The sequence below is a fragment of the Rousettus aegyptiacus genome, unplaced genomic scaffold (assembly GCF_014176215.1).
Source record: "Rousettus aegyptiacus isolate mRouAeg1 unplaced genomic scaffold, mRouAeg1.p scaffold_m13_p_3, whole genome shotgun sequence".
NCBI classification, from domain to species: Eukaryota; Metazoa; Chordata; class Mammalia; order Chiroptera; family Pteropodidae; genus Rousettus; species Rousettus aegyptiacus.
In genome coordinates this window covers 142,588,084-142,601,948 of record NW_023416306.1, presented here as the reverse complement: position 1 = coordinate 142,601,948, position 13,865 = coordinate 142,588,084, and the positions used below count along the sequence as shown (strand labels likewise).

General features: G+C 33.2%; 1 protein-coding gene across 1 annotated transcript in view; it reads right to left on the bottom strand.

Moving 5' to 3' along the window:
* Window positions 1–13,865, bottom strand: part of LRRC9 (leucine rich repeat containing 9) — a 74,450-nt gene that overhangs the window by 41,786 nt on the left and 18,799 nt on the right. Inside the window, exons 14-18 of the mRNA XM_036217859.1 lie at window positions 6,992–7,168; window positions 6,554–6,671; window positions 4,289–4,421; window positions 2,296–2,418; window positions 1,530–1,645 (exon numbers count right to left, since the gene is read on the bottom strand). Of these exons, the coding sequence (XP_036073752.1) occupies window positions 1,530–1,645; window positions 2,296–2,418; window positions 4,289–4,421; window positions 6,554–6,671; window positions 6,992–7,168 (667 nt within the window). The remainder of the gene's footprint in view (window positions 1–1,529; window positions 1,646–2,295; window positions 2,419–4,288; window positions 4,422–6,553; window positions 6,672–6,991; window positions 7,169–13,865) is intronic.

Here is a 13,865-nt window from a genome sequence, read left to right as displayed (position 1 = left end):
AAAATGCTCAAGAATAGCCAAGAATTTTTTTTTTTAATGAATGGGGAGCAGGGGAGGGAAATTTGCCATATCAAATATCAAAACATGTCAACAAGGTTGTAATACCCAAAATAATGTGGTAAGGGTCCAAGATTAGACAGAGTTCAAAGGAACAGAATAAAAGGATCTATAAATATACCCTTTGTATATGAAAATAATTTTAACGATAAAGATGATATTTTAAAATAGAGAAAAAAAGGTTTATCAAGTAGTTATCCATTTTTAAGAAAAAAAAATTTGATCACACTACCTCACACAATATAAAACAATTTCTAGATGGAACTAAAAAGCTAAAGGTTTTGTAACAACCTATATAAGATTTGGAAGAAAATAAAGAAGACTATTATATAAATGCCTTCTGAAATGAGACAGAAAATGGAATCCATATCAGAAAAGATGGAGAGAGCAGACCTCTTAAAAATTAACTTGTAAATAACAAATTAAAATGACCAAGAAGTTTTTTTTTTACTAGAAATAAAAATAAAAGGCAAGTGACCGAAAATATTTGCAACATATATACAAAATAAAGGATTAATATTCAGAATGTATATAAGGATTTTTCCAATCAGTATGGAAAAGATAGAGTCCAATAGAAAATGGTCAAAGGATGTAACAGGTGATTCATAAAACTACAAATAATTCATAGCATATGAAAGAATAAAATCTCTCTTTTTTTTGACCATCAGAGTGAGGCAAAAAAAAAAATTAATATTATCTTGCATTGGTAAAAATGCAAAAAAACGAACACTGTCACACACTGTTGGAAATTTGTGAAATAGTCAAACCTTTGTGGAGAGTACTGGTAAAATCTTATCAAAATTTAAAATGCACATACCCTTTGACTATCCCATTCTTTTACAAATCTATGCTGCAGAGACACTTCTATATATGTATAAAGATGCACCTACAGTGATGTTCACTGAAATATTGTTTTAAATACTAATAAAACTGGAAATAACCCATATGCTTCATTAACAGGAAGAGTCAAATATATCAGAGTATTACTGAATAGTATGCAGCTACCGAAAGAATGAAGTATAAACCTTTATGTACTGAAATGAAAGTATGTCTGATACATATCGTTAAAGGCAAAAATCATCACAGAATACTTAGAACTTGATTCTACAATGTAAAATGGTACATGTTGTTATATATGTAAATGCACAGAAAAAAGATTGAAAGCAAACGCACAAAGCTGTTAACAGTGGATGCCTCCATGACAGGGAGTGGCAGTGGGGTTGAAGTGAAAGCAGATTCTCATGTTTATTTTATAGTCTTCAATATAGTTTGAATCTTTTCCAGTGAGACTACAGCCATATATTACTCCTGTAATATATTTGCATAATTAAAATGTTTAGGTGTCATAATGATTTGTTTTTAAAATTAAGTATATAAACATATATATAAAAAACTTGACATAACATTATTAGACTTCAAATGACTGTTCTGTTCTCATTTAAAGAATTTTAGCTTTAAAAATACATTCATACCACTGTAATATATTCAAATTCAACGATGTATTCTGGCAAAACAAGGTCATGATCAAAGACAAACCACTTGCACTGCCGAAAGCTGCAATCACAGTTTCTTTGTCCCACCATAGAATCTAGAGTAAAATCAAAAACAAAAACAAGCAAAACAAATATTCTTCAAAATTAAACATCATATACTTTTTTTTGCTCTTACACAGGCTAATAAACAACAAATTCAGTAAGTTCCAAATATTATGTTATTGTGAGATTTTTTTCTTATATCTTCCCACCACCCACCCCATACAGTTTCTTACTTTCTAGTAGAAAGTAAGAATATCTTTTCACTACATAGACTAGTAGGGGTTAATTTTATTCCTATTATTTTCCTTTTCATACTTTTTCACTTTTCTATTCAATGTGTGGCCATGTAGTTTTGACAAATGTAATACTTCAAAACCTTTGTTGTTAAAAGTTGGGTGGTTTTTATCTTTTGAAATATATATTATATATCATAATAACACATATGGTATTTGTATGTGAAATATAAAATAAAATTTTACAAAATAGAATATCTATGCACAGATATATAAATGACATTGAAGTAGAGGATAGAAAAATGGAAGTTCATTAGTAGCTAGGAACATTTTTTCATTAGTAGCTAGGAACATTTTGGAAAAGTATACAAACTATTTTAGGCAGAGGTTAAATTGTAGGCATCTGTAGTAGATATAGACATCGAGTATTTAGAAAGATGAAAGCACATTTCTTTTTACGGCAGACATACTTAGTAAATATTTTCGAGGAATGAACACTGAATTAACCATTGGATAGTTGGCTTGACTGATGGAATCCTGTTCACGAGCCTGAACACTCTGGCCAAGGAAAACCTTTGTAATGAGAAGGATGCCTAAGTTGAAAAAACAAATAATTTTAACAATAATTAATTTCAGTAATTTTCCAGTATCACCTTTCTTATTGGCTGGCCACAGACCTGACTATATATTCTGAAAAGGCAGAGATCCTAGCTATCTTGTTGCCATTGGATAGCACACAATACGTTGCTTGATCCAAAATAGGAGCTCAATAAATATTTGTTGAATAAATGAAATGGTTATAAAAGAGGATTCCTGTAATTATATCAAGCAAAACTTTACAGAAAAGAACAGAATAATTTAGCAATGTTTTTTTATTAAGCAATTTAAAATAAGAAATTAGTTGTTATTGTTAACCATTATAAAAATTCAATTCTGTATCATCAGCACCTAGCATGTGGCTTAGAGCACAGGATGCATTCAATACACATTTACTGAACAGATGAACATTTCTTTTCCCTTTGGATCTTAAGGAACCTTGATATTCATCAAATCCTAAAGATCACTAGAAGTCACTGAATCCTATAGAGTAACTTGTAATTACTATGCCTAAAACATTCAGATCACTTAAAAAAAAACTACATATAAGTTATAAAATGTAAATTGGGAGAACCTAATTGTTTTGGAAAGCATATTCCAGAAGGATCTAGAAAAAAACCATGAGGTATTACTTAGGTTGGTGGGAATGGAGAATGAGAAAAAAAGTAAATTTTTTTTTCAAACAGAGTTCTTTCTAGATTCAATAATCTGTTTAATTTTCTGACTAACTGAATGAAAGACTATAAAAATAATTAAACCATCTAAGCAGAGAATATAACTCATATAAAAATATAATTCATATAAATAAAGTCAATGAAATTTCTGATTAGTCAAATGTCAGTAGTAGTTGGATAGATGAGACCAAAAATGAGGTATCCTTTACTCCCTGACCTGATCAGTTCTTATTATTATACATTCTTTGTTACTATGCATTAATACTTCATCTTTGTAGCTCTTATGATAATTGTAATTTCATATTTATTTACACAATTATGAATGTTCATAAGCACTATAGCACTATGTTTAGTTTGTATTGACTGTATCCCTATTACTTACCAAGTGCCTAACACACAGTAAACATTCAAAAAATTCTCGTGGGACTCAAGAATGAACAGTGAAAGAGGGCGAGGCAAGAAAGGACATGATGAACTGGTCCTTTTCCCCAATCTGTAGATACCAGGGAACATCTCTTAGGAGTGTCCTAGAAAAACTAGACCATGTGCCTTTATATATATATATATTCAAAATGCAAGTAAACTACTCATGACTGAGTAAATTAAATACCAAAAGTTTATCTTCCAAAAGGCAACTTATAAAGCAATCGATATGCTTCACAATTTGTCTTTAGCCAATTTTGGATTTTTAACCATGATTTCTTATCATCATTTTGATGATTAAGGACAAATAAAGCCTGCCTTCCAGAGTGCTCTATATGATGATTAATGCATAAATGGGCCAAATTCTTTTCTCTGTTCTATGAATTTGGGGTGTGTAGTGTGTGTGTATAATATTCACACATGTATATGCATGTGTGTATGAATACATAAAGTTTATTTAGGACACAATGAACAAAAGCAGACTGTGAAAAGTGTTTATATCATACAAATTAGATTAAATATGAATAACAAATGAGTCCCATCTTGTTAATGCTGACACACAATAATCACTCAACAAATATTTGTTGACAACCTGACTAAATTAATGGATCAGAAAGTCTTGTAACACTATACTGGTAAATATTAAATAAAATGGGTTTCAGAAAATCTCCTAGGTTGATAAAACCAAGTATAAAAATGTTATTAAAATAATCAATGAATTTTAAGGCTTAGAACTTAAAAGTTCAGAAATACTGTATATTTATATTACCATGTCTAAAGAGCTCATGCTCAAAAGAAATTTTCTTCTCATCCTTGTACTTTTGCTGTAGAAATTCAATTCTGGGACACTCACACACACTAAGGCTGTTAGCAAGAATCACAGCTTCTTTTCTGAGAGGCAGCTGTAATGAAAGAACAAAGTCTGAGTATTTTATAAAATTGACAATAGTTCAATGTCAATATAGATTATTTATTGTTTTATATTTATGTGTCTGTACAAAGAAAATTGAAAAGAAGTAAATAACCATCAAGTACAACTTCTTATGTAAAATCATTCATATGTTTTAAATTTACATGCAAATAGGTTTATGAAAAGTGACAGAATAATATTTATTTTTGTAAAAGCAGAGTCAAGACTGACAACACTGTGTGGTGCAGGAGCTATAGTTTTACATACAGTCAATGATATTTCACTAGTAATTGTGCAAATTCCAGAAAGAAAATCCTGTGAGAATGAGATATTACATCAGTGAAGGTTCATATCCACACCTATAACTAATACTTATACCTATACCTGTACCTGTACCTATAACTAATACCTATGTGTATGCCTATGCCTATGCCTATGCCTATCCCTATTCCTATCCTTATCCCTATTCCTGTATCCTAATATTATATCTGGTCTAATAATCCACATTGTTCTCCAGGTGCTTCTTGTGTTAATGCATGGAAACCTTAGTTTGCATTGTGACTAGATTTATTTCTTGAAAGTGTTTTGTTAGAGATATTCATATTGCATGCTGTGAAAACAGTTCTAAAAAGCAAACAAAAAATCTCTATTTTTAGCAGTAAAAAATAAAAAACCTAGAGTTAAGAGAGAGTCTATGATCTAGCCAAGGACAAAAGCAGACTTTGGCAAAGTCATGATTTGAACTCAGTTCTACTCTTCCCTGTCACTATCTCAGAGTTTTGAAATTATTACTAATTTAATGGTAATAGCCAAATTTTCTAGAAATATATATTTTCTATAAATGCTGAATTGCCTATATTGTTTTTTATTATTTAAATCTGTTATCCAAAGAGGTTTTTAAAAAAATAAATACTGAAATATGGCTCATAGGACCACAAATTCCACATCCCAGTAAATATAGCTTTATATTTCCAATGGATATCACTAAATAGCCATTAGATACAAGCTATTTGCATGGCATTGTAAGGCTATAGCATGGTCTTGGCTCTCAAATAAAAAAAGGGAAAATAGAAATTATACCCAATAATTAAAAATACAAGGCATCACACGACATGTCAAATAAGATATCCTTTTTCAACTAAAGTGATTAAGAAGGAGTTTGTAGGGGTAATGGGATCATGGCTAGGCTTTGAATATTAGATATAATTTCAAAAATCAGAAACTTTAAACTTAGCTTAATGTTTTGGAGGTTCATCCATTTGTGGCATGTATCAGAGTTTTTATGGATGAATAATACTGCATTACATGTATATACATTTTGTTTATTCATCTGTTGATGGACATTTGAGTTATTTCTACTTTTGAGCCATCGTGAATAATGATGCTGTGAACATTGCTATACAAGAACTTTTTATGCATGTCTTGCTAAATCCCAACTCTGTGAAAGATACTATTAGTTTCTTCATTTTACAGATAGGAAGAAACAGGCATAGAGTGGTGAAGTTCCATAGCTGGTGAGTAGGAAAGCCAGGATTCGAATGTAGCAATGTTTTCCTTTCATGTGTGCCATAATTTGAAAAGGGTTAGGAAACACTACTCTGTACCAGTTCTACAGCTGCCTCATCAAGAGGGTAGAGGACTGAGAAAAGTTGACTGGATATTTTGGAGCTCAGGAGTGACCAGGGATAAAGCAATATCATCATCAAGGAGGGGAAAATAAGTAGAGAATAAAGAAATGATGAGAATAAAAGGAAGGAGAAAAATAGAATGATAGCTAGACAGCACAGCAGTGTTAATTGAAATTTTTTTCAAGATGGAGAGGACCTTGGAGAGTTTAAAACAGATTAAAGAAATAGGTTTCAAGATTATCAACAAAAGGATCACAACATAAAAAATAAGATGACTAGAAAGAGTAGTTAGGCAGATAAAGTAATTAATAGACTTATTCTTGTACAACCCAAAGAACAAAGATTCTGTACTTTCTATGATAGCACTAAGCTTTCTGTGAAACAGACATTTTCTATAAATATGGATAAAAGGATTAAGAATTAAACCATGCTTAACCAGTGGCAGAGCTTTATTCATTAAGAAGAGAGCATTATTCTCAATGACATTTTATGCTACCTTGCTTGTTTCAGTGTCTTTGAATCCTGTTTCAAGTATTTGTAGCAGATGCTTTTTCTTCACTTTAACTTCAGGATCGAAAACATAAAAAAGGCATTCCAGCATCTTTTGATACCTCCTTAAGAAAAGAGACAAAAAAAATTAAGAACTGATTTCAAAAAAGCTTAGCCAATGATAAGATGACTATATGTTCTGCTGAGGATATTTCCCACTTACATTGGATGTTCCCATGTCATTATTAATTCTCCGCTCCCTCTCAGTCTCAAAAAGAGCCCAACTGTGGATGAACTATGAGCTCATCCTAGTCAAGGGAGATGCATGAAAAGGAAATATTGACTAAGAAGTTATACTTTTGATATTGTAGACTTTTAAAACAGAAAGACTTTTACAAAATAAAATCAGATGTAAAAATGTTCCTTATGGAATTGAACTTCTTACTCTGAATTATGCATATCTTCATTGTCCAAAAGCTTTTGGAATTTATTTTCAAATTTTAGTCTCAGAATACGGTTGTTAACTTTGATGACACGTTTTACTTTCACTCCTGTAATACCATATGCTCTGAAGTCCCATGTACAAAAACGTGATAGAATTAATTCATAGCAGGAATTAAACCTATATGGGGATACAGAATATACACAAAGGAAATAACAGATTTTTCTTAAAATATTGAAGACACAAAGTTACATATGATAGAAAATAACCCATATTTTATGTTTTTGCTAAAGATACATTGCCATATAGTAGCTCTATTTTGGTTCAAACTGGGCATACTTATGTTTCAAAGTTTAAGACATGTTAAACTTTGAAACATAAAAATAATAGTCTTTTATTAATTATTATATATATTTGTTTTGACTAAAAGATGTTGATTGAGCAATCCTACATTTCTGAAACATTTTCTCGTTTCTTGCTTTCTTCTTATTGGCTGCTACTTCGTGATTTTCTTTGATGCTTCTTTTTCCTCTGACAGTGACTCCTAAATATTGGATTGTCCCAGGATTATGTCTTTGGCCTTCCTCTTACTTCCATGAATATCACCCCTATGTAATTTCATCTAGTCCTTTGGCAATGTTAAAAATATTGTGTGTGTGTGTGTGTGTGTGTGTATATGCATGTATATATTTATTATTTATATTATATTATATATTTATTATATATATTATTTCTAGTTTTTATTTCCGCCCAACTTAGCTGGATATACCCAGATCAGATATATCCAACTACTTACTCGGTATGTTCACTTGCAGATGTAATAGGCCTCTCAAACTTAACGCATCTGATGCCTGCTCCTAACGCTGTTCCTCCTGAGTATTTTCCATCTCAGTATATGGCACCACTATTTAACTGGTAGCTTAGTATAAACCCCAAGAATAAATCTTTCCTCCAATTCTCAGTAAGTCTGTTTGGCAATACATCTAAAATATATCTTGTAATAATATTATGATAAGTTTACATGGTGACAGATAATAACTAGAATTATTGGGGTGATCACGTTGTAAGGTATAAAAATGTTGAATCAGTATATTATACACCTAAAACTAATATAACCAACATAAGATTGTGTACCAACTATATTTTTTTAATTTAAAAATTAATAAAATTAAATACATACTGACTATGAGCTTGTTTTATCATCACCACTGTTATTACCCAACTCCAAATCACCATCATCTCTCAGTTGGACTACTGCAATAATTCCGTAATTAGGGATACAGAAGCGAAAGAGAACAGGGTCCCTGCTCTCATAAAGCCTATATTCTAAGGGAGTTGGACAAAAACAAGACATAAATAAAACCATTTCTAAACTGATAAGTGCTTTGAAGAAAGAGAGTCTTGGGGCAATAAATGGAGTTGGGGCTACTTAAGAAGGGTCTTGGGCAAGACCTTTCAGAGAAGATATTTGAGCTAAGAATTAGAGGAGGCGAGGCCAGCAATGTGAAAATCTCAAGAAAATGCACTGAAGTGCTCATTTGCTCTCTGCTGCCCTCACCTGGCCGTGTTCGCAATAATTCTGGCCCTGTCTTAAAAAGTAGCACAGAGTTTAGATTACTATGAGATTTAAAGATGGATCAATTTGGAAAGGAAGTTAAATGATTCTATCCAATATATATTTGTATTTGATGAGATGTCTGGCCCTCACTGGCACAACCAACTGGGGTCTGAGCACGGGTGAGGACTAAGATCGCAGAGGTTCCTGATGGGTAGTCTCTCCCTAAGTCTAACATCTGAGCTCCTAATTTATAGTGTTGCCTTTATGACTAGCAAAGACCGAATCAGTGAAGCTAGGAGCTGCCCAGTTACCCCTCACATATCATTGAGAAGTGAGCTGCCCAAACCAAACTAATCCCCAAAGAGCTCACAGTCTGGTAGAGACAGATGTAGTGCTGCAATCCAGCATGACGCTACTAACTAGTTCAGAGGTCTGGCCGACCAACCACAGCATCCTGTGGAGTGGGCAAATTGCAGTCTCATCTATAGAGAGATTCTTTTCTGGGCCTAAATCGGTCCAAGTCAGCCCTAAACAACCTGTCCTGGAATCCCTGAAGCTCTTATTATTGCTTGCACTCTAATTATTGTTGTTGTTATTATTTTTCCATTCTGATAGAAACTAGTGCCATAGGCATTTTATGTAGATAAGGTTTTTGTTATATAGTAACAAAAGGGTAATCAAGAATTCTTTGAATGTAATCAAGATTAGATAGAATGTAATCAAGATGAGAAAGGACAAGACCTAGCTTCTAATCTGGTCCCCCAAGAATGCAAGAACCAGGAATGATACAGGGAACTCCACAAAGCGTGATCCTTTCATAGAGTGTTTGTTTGCTTGGGAATTCAGCCCCTGAGCCCTTCCTTATGTGGAATTCCTAGAGCCCTGGAGTTAAGGAACCCTAGTGCCAAGAGGACTCAGGAGTCATAGAAGTAAAGCAGTTCATTCAATCACATGGTCATACTGGGAATGAGAAAACATTATCCACGGAATGACAGAATGCTGCTGGATGAGGGAGAACTAGACCCATGCTAATAGAGAAGCACCATGATTTTCAGTATTATCAGTACTTCATAGAGGATAACAATTTCTCACAGTTTTGCTGAAAATATGCCAGATTCACTTGAGAGCATGCCATTACTGCCTTGAGGTACACACATTTTAGTTTGAACCTGAAATAATGACTTTCTAGGACTTTATATAAAATAATATCTAAATCCGATATCTCTCCTTCAAGGAATCCCATAGATCTAAGAGCAAAATTCAAACTACTAACCTAGTTTGCAAGACCCTTAATGATCAGGCCCTTGTCATGTTGAATTACCAGTAGTTCTCCAAATGTATTATATATACTATTTCCACTCCCTTTCACATGCTGTTTCCTCTGTCTGGAAAGTCCTTCCCCTAATTCTTTGTATAGTTAACTTCTATCTGTTCTTTAAAATTCAGATCAAAGCATCTCCCGTAAGTATCTTCACTTCCAGAAAACTTTCTTCATCCCTGTTCTGCTTTGATCTTCATATGGCTGCCCCCTGCTACATTCTCCACACCTCCACTGTCCACACCTACAGTTATCCCAGAACTTATTACTGTTTGTTACCATAGTCTGCCACACCAGACTGCAGGCTTGATGAAAGCAGGAACTATGTCTTGTCTGACTTTCATCCCAAGCACCTAGCATAGAATCTGGCCCATAGTTGAAACTCAGAGGTTAGATGCCGAGCAAGTGAACAAAATAGGAAAGGTTAATATAATACAGTGTCTGTCTTCATTGAGTTTATCACCCAATGGAGTGGAAACATAAAGGGAAAAGTATAAGCAACATTATAATAGAGTATAAGATAGGAGAGAAACAACTCAATGCTATGAAGACTCAAAAGAATAATAATAATGACTATATCTGATGAAGATAACAAGAAAATTCTTCACAAAAGAATAATGGGTAGTGATGTCAGTAAGTTTTGACAGGCAATGAGAGAGTGAGGACAAGGGATGCATAGCACTCTGGGTGAAGAAAGTAGAACAATCAAAGCCACTTATGTGGTGGTATACTGGGTATACTCCAGGAGCACTGAGGCACACATACCATGGCTGACTCTGAAGGGGTTTGAAGGGAGTTAGGATAGTTTGGAGACCATACGGTGAAGGATACTGAACGTCAGGGCGTGAGTTTGAACATAATTTTGAAAGTAACAAGTTGCTATAAGAGGCTTTAGTTTTGTTTTTAACAGAGTCCTCTCTGTGTAGGAAGCATTCTGACAGGGACCATGTGGGAAACCGGTTTGGTATTTTTATGGATTGATTAGCAAATATCTAGTGCCTACTACATGCAGACAGGGGGCAGGATGTTGTAGCAATAGTCTAATAGGAAGGTTGTGAGGGCCTGTGTGCAGGTGACTTGGGTCACAATGGAGGAGGGAATGAATGCAAGAGACATTATGGAAGAGAACCTGTGGGGTTTGGCCTGATTAGATATGGAGACAAGGGAGAGAATGAAATCAAGAATGGCTTCAATGTTTGGTGAGTCTCCACGACTGAGAAGAGGTAGCGCCATAAACAAGTATGGTGGAGTCAGAAGGAAGGAGTGATTTATGGGCAGGAATAAGAAAACAAAAATATAATAATTAAAAATGAAGTATATTTTCACATTACCTTGTCTATTCCTAGCAGTAATCTTTTGCGATAGATCTTTATTTTTCTCATTTTTACAGATGAGGTTCAGGTGGGTTAAGTAACTGCTTTATGACTATGCAGATACAATTTGAACCTAGGTTTTCTGACTAATCCTACTGTATATTCATAGCCTAGTTCCCTTTGGAATGTGTTTAGTTTTCCTTGCCAGTTGGCCATCCTGCTAGAAATGTCTAACGGGGAGAAATTCAGGACTGGAGTAAAGGAGAGAGATTATAACTATTTTTTGAAAGTGCAGGAAATAGAAGAGACTGGCAAGGATGAGTATAAAAAGAAAATGGAAAATGTCTAAGTACAAAAAACGAGACGAAGTTACAAGAAAAGAATGGTTAACAGGCATCAAGTACTGTAGAGATTAGGAGAGTGAGGTCCCTCATTTCTTAGTCACTCATTAGTGGGATCTGAATGTGTGAACATTCACAATATACATCATCGACTAAGATATTTAGTTACACAGGGAGATGCCTTAACGTTCATTAATATATAGATGATGTATGCATTTAGCAAATGTATAATGCACATATTTTTAAATGTCTGGAGTTTAATAACAACCTATTAAAATGCATTTCAAAATCTTAAACAACAGTTTAATCAATGTTGTTAAATGACTTGCTGACTGAAACCAATATTAGTATAAAATGAAAAGTTTATGCTTCTATAGCTCCCTGAAACAGTATGGCATGAAATCTTTATACATAGTTAGATTAATTACTGAAAGTCATTATATACACAAAACTGAAACTGTTAAGTTAGTATCTACAAAATGATACAGAAACTAAATTAGTAGTTGTGAATCCAGCCAGCCCAATGCTAAATTTTATGACTTATAAGGCACATGAGACATTGTGTCTGTCCCCAAGGAACTTATAGAGTCACTTATATATTGCCTTGTGGTTCTTTAGAGTTATTTCTTTAAATTGTAAATGTCTTGTATCTATAATCTGGTTGAAAGCTTTTCAAGCACAAAGACAGCATCTTTGAAGCTCTGGAGTCATTGTCTGATAAATGTCATCTGATGACAATGGATAACTCAAATTGCTAATACATTGGTAAAAAATATAACTATAATGATAATGCTATAGTGGCAACAATCTATTCAACAAGCAAGGATCTATAAAACAGGACTTTTCAAAAATGACAAATATAGCCCATTTCTTCATAAAAGAAATAAAGCTAAGAAATGTTGAATGATATACAATTAGAAATCTGCAATTCTCTTTTGATAAAGAAATAAAAGGCTATTTTGATAGAAAACCTTTATACAGTATACCCTGCTTTTCGAAAGTTTATTTTACGCTGCTTCGTTTTTATAAAAGACCTACATTAGTGCCTGTTTTTGCTAACCAAAAGAAATTTGAAGATTTTCACTTCACGAAAAAAGATGAAAAACAAATAGTATTCGGCGTTTGTTTTGCAATGAGCTGTATAGAGGCTGCACGCACTGGTAAGTGAAACTACACTGTACTTATGTTATTTCTACTTTATATAGAATCTGTGTTTATCATATAATTCCTGCTTTTACCATATATGTTAGTGTTATTTTAGGTTTTATGTGTTAGTTGGTATGTTGTGGTAGGTTACTTTTTAGGTCTGGGAGTGCTAAAAAAAAATCTTCCCATATAAGTCAATGGTAATTGCTTCTTCACTTTCCACCATTTCTGTTTAAGAAAGCGTTCACAGGAACGCTGCACTTTAGAATAGCATCGAAGCCTGTTTGTGAATGCTAGCTCTACTCCAGTACTTTTTATTTAAACACTAAATCATTGGCTTTAAAAATATTAAGAAAAGAGAAGTCAGTGCTTAAATAAAACTACTAGAAATGTAGTGGACAGAGCAATTTAAAGCACTTTAGTCATTATTTCTTAACATACATAAAAGATCAGAGCTAAGCTGGCTAAGCTTGCAGAATGCTAAAAGTAAAAAACAGTCCTTGAAATTCTGCCAACATATATTTGATTTTTTCCTTAAAATGGATCAAGGTTATTCTTATTAAAACCAAATAAACAATTGTTAAAGTTTATCAAATTCCATCAAAGCTATCTAATTTACTATCAGGCTGTCATAGTTACCTAAATGGCTTCTTAGTCATTGCTTTTACATATTTTTTTCCCACTAATATACTTGTTTTGTAAAGAGCTTACTTTATGATAAGTTAAAAAGAAAAAATATAACAAAAATAATTCTGTTAAGATTGAGTAAATATAAGTGAAAGACTGAAAAATTGTTCATGCACCTTGCAAAGTGACACCATTCAATTTTTGCACTTGAAAAATCAAGGCCTCTACTTGTTTACACGGGAACTAGGATGAATACCTTTTATATCTTTGTATATAAAATCAAGTACTGTGGTTAAGCAAACAGTAGTACCTGCTGGGCAAATGGATGTGTTTATACAAAAGAAAGTATTTTAAAAGGCCTCTTTCTTCCTTGGCTAGAGCTCCTTACCCTTGTCCACCAAAGGACTCTCAAGGCCCTTGAGAAGCTTTTACTCACAGAGGTGAGGAAGAGCCACATCTAATAGAAATCAGGGGGCTCAGTTTAAAGTACCCCATAACAATCATACACTTTTCTTTCTAAAAGGTTAATGCAAATTTTGCATTTCACTCCATTAAAAAAATCAGAATTTATTTC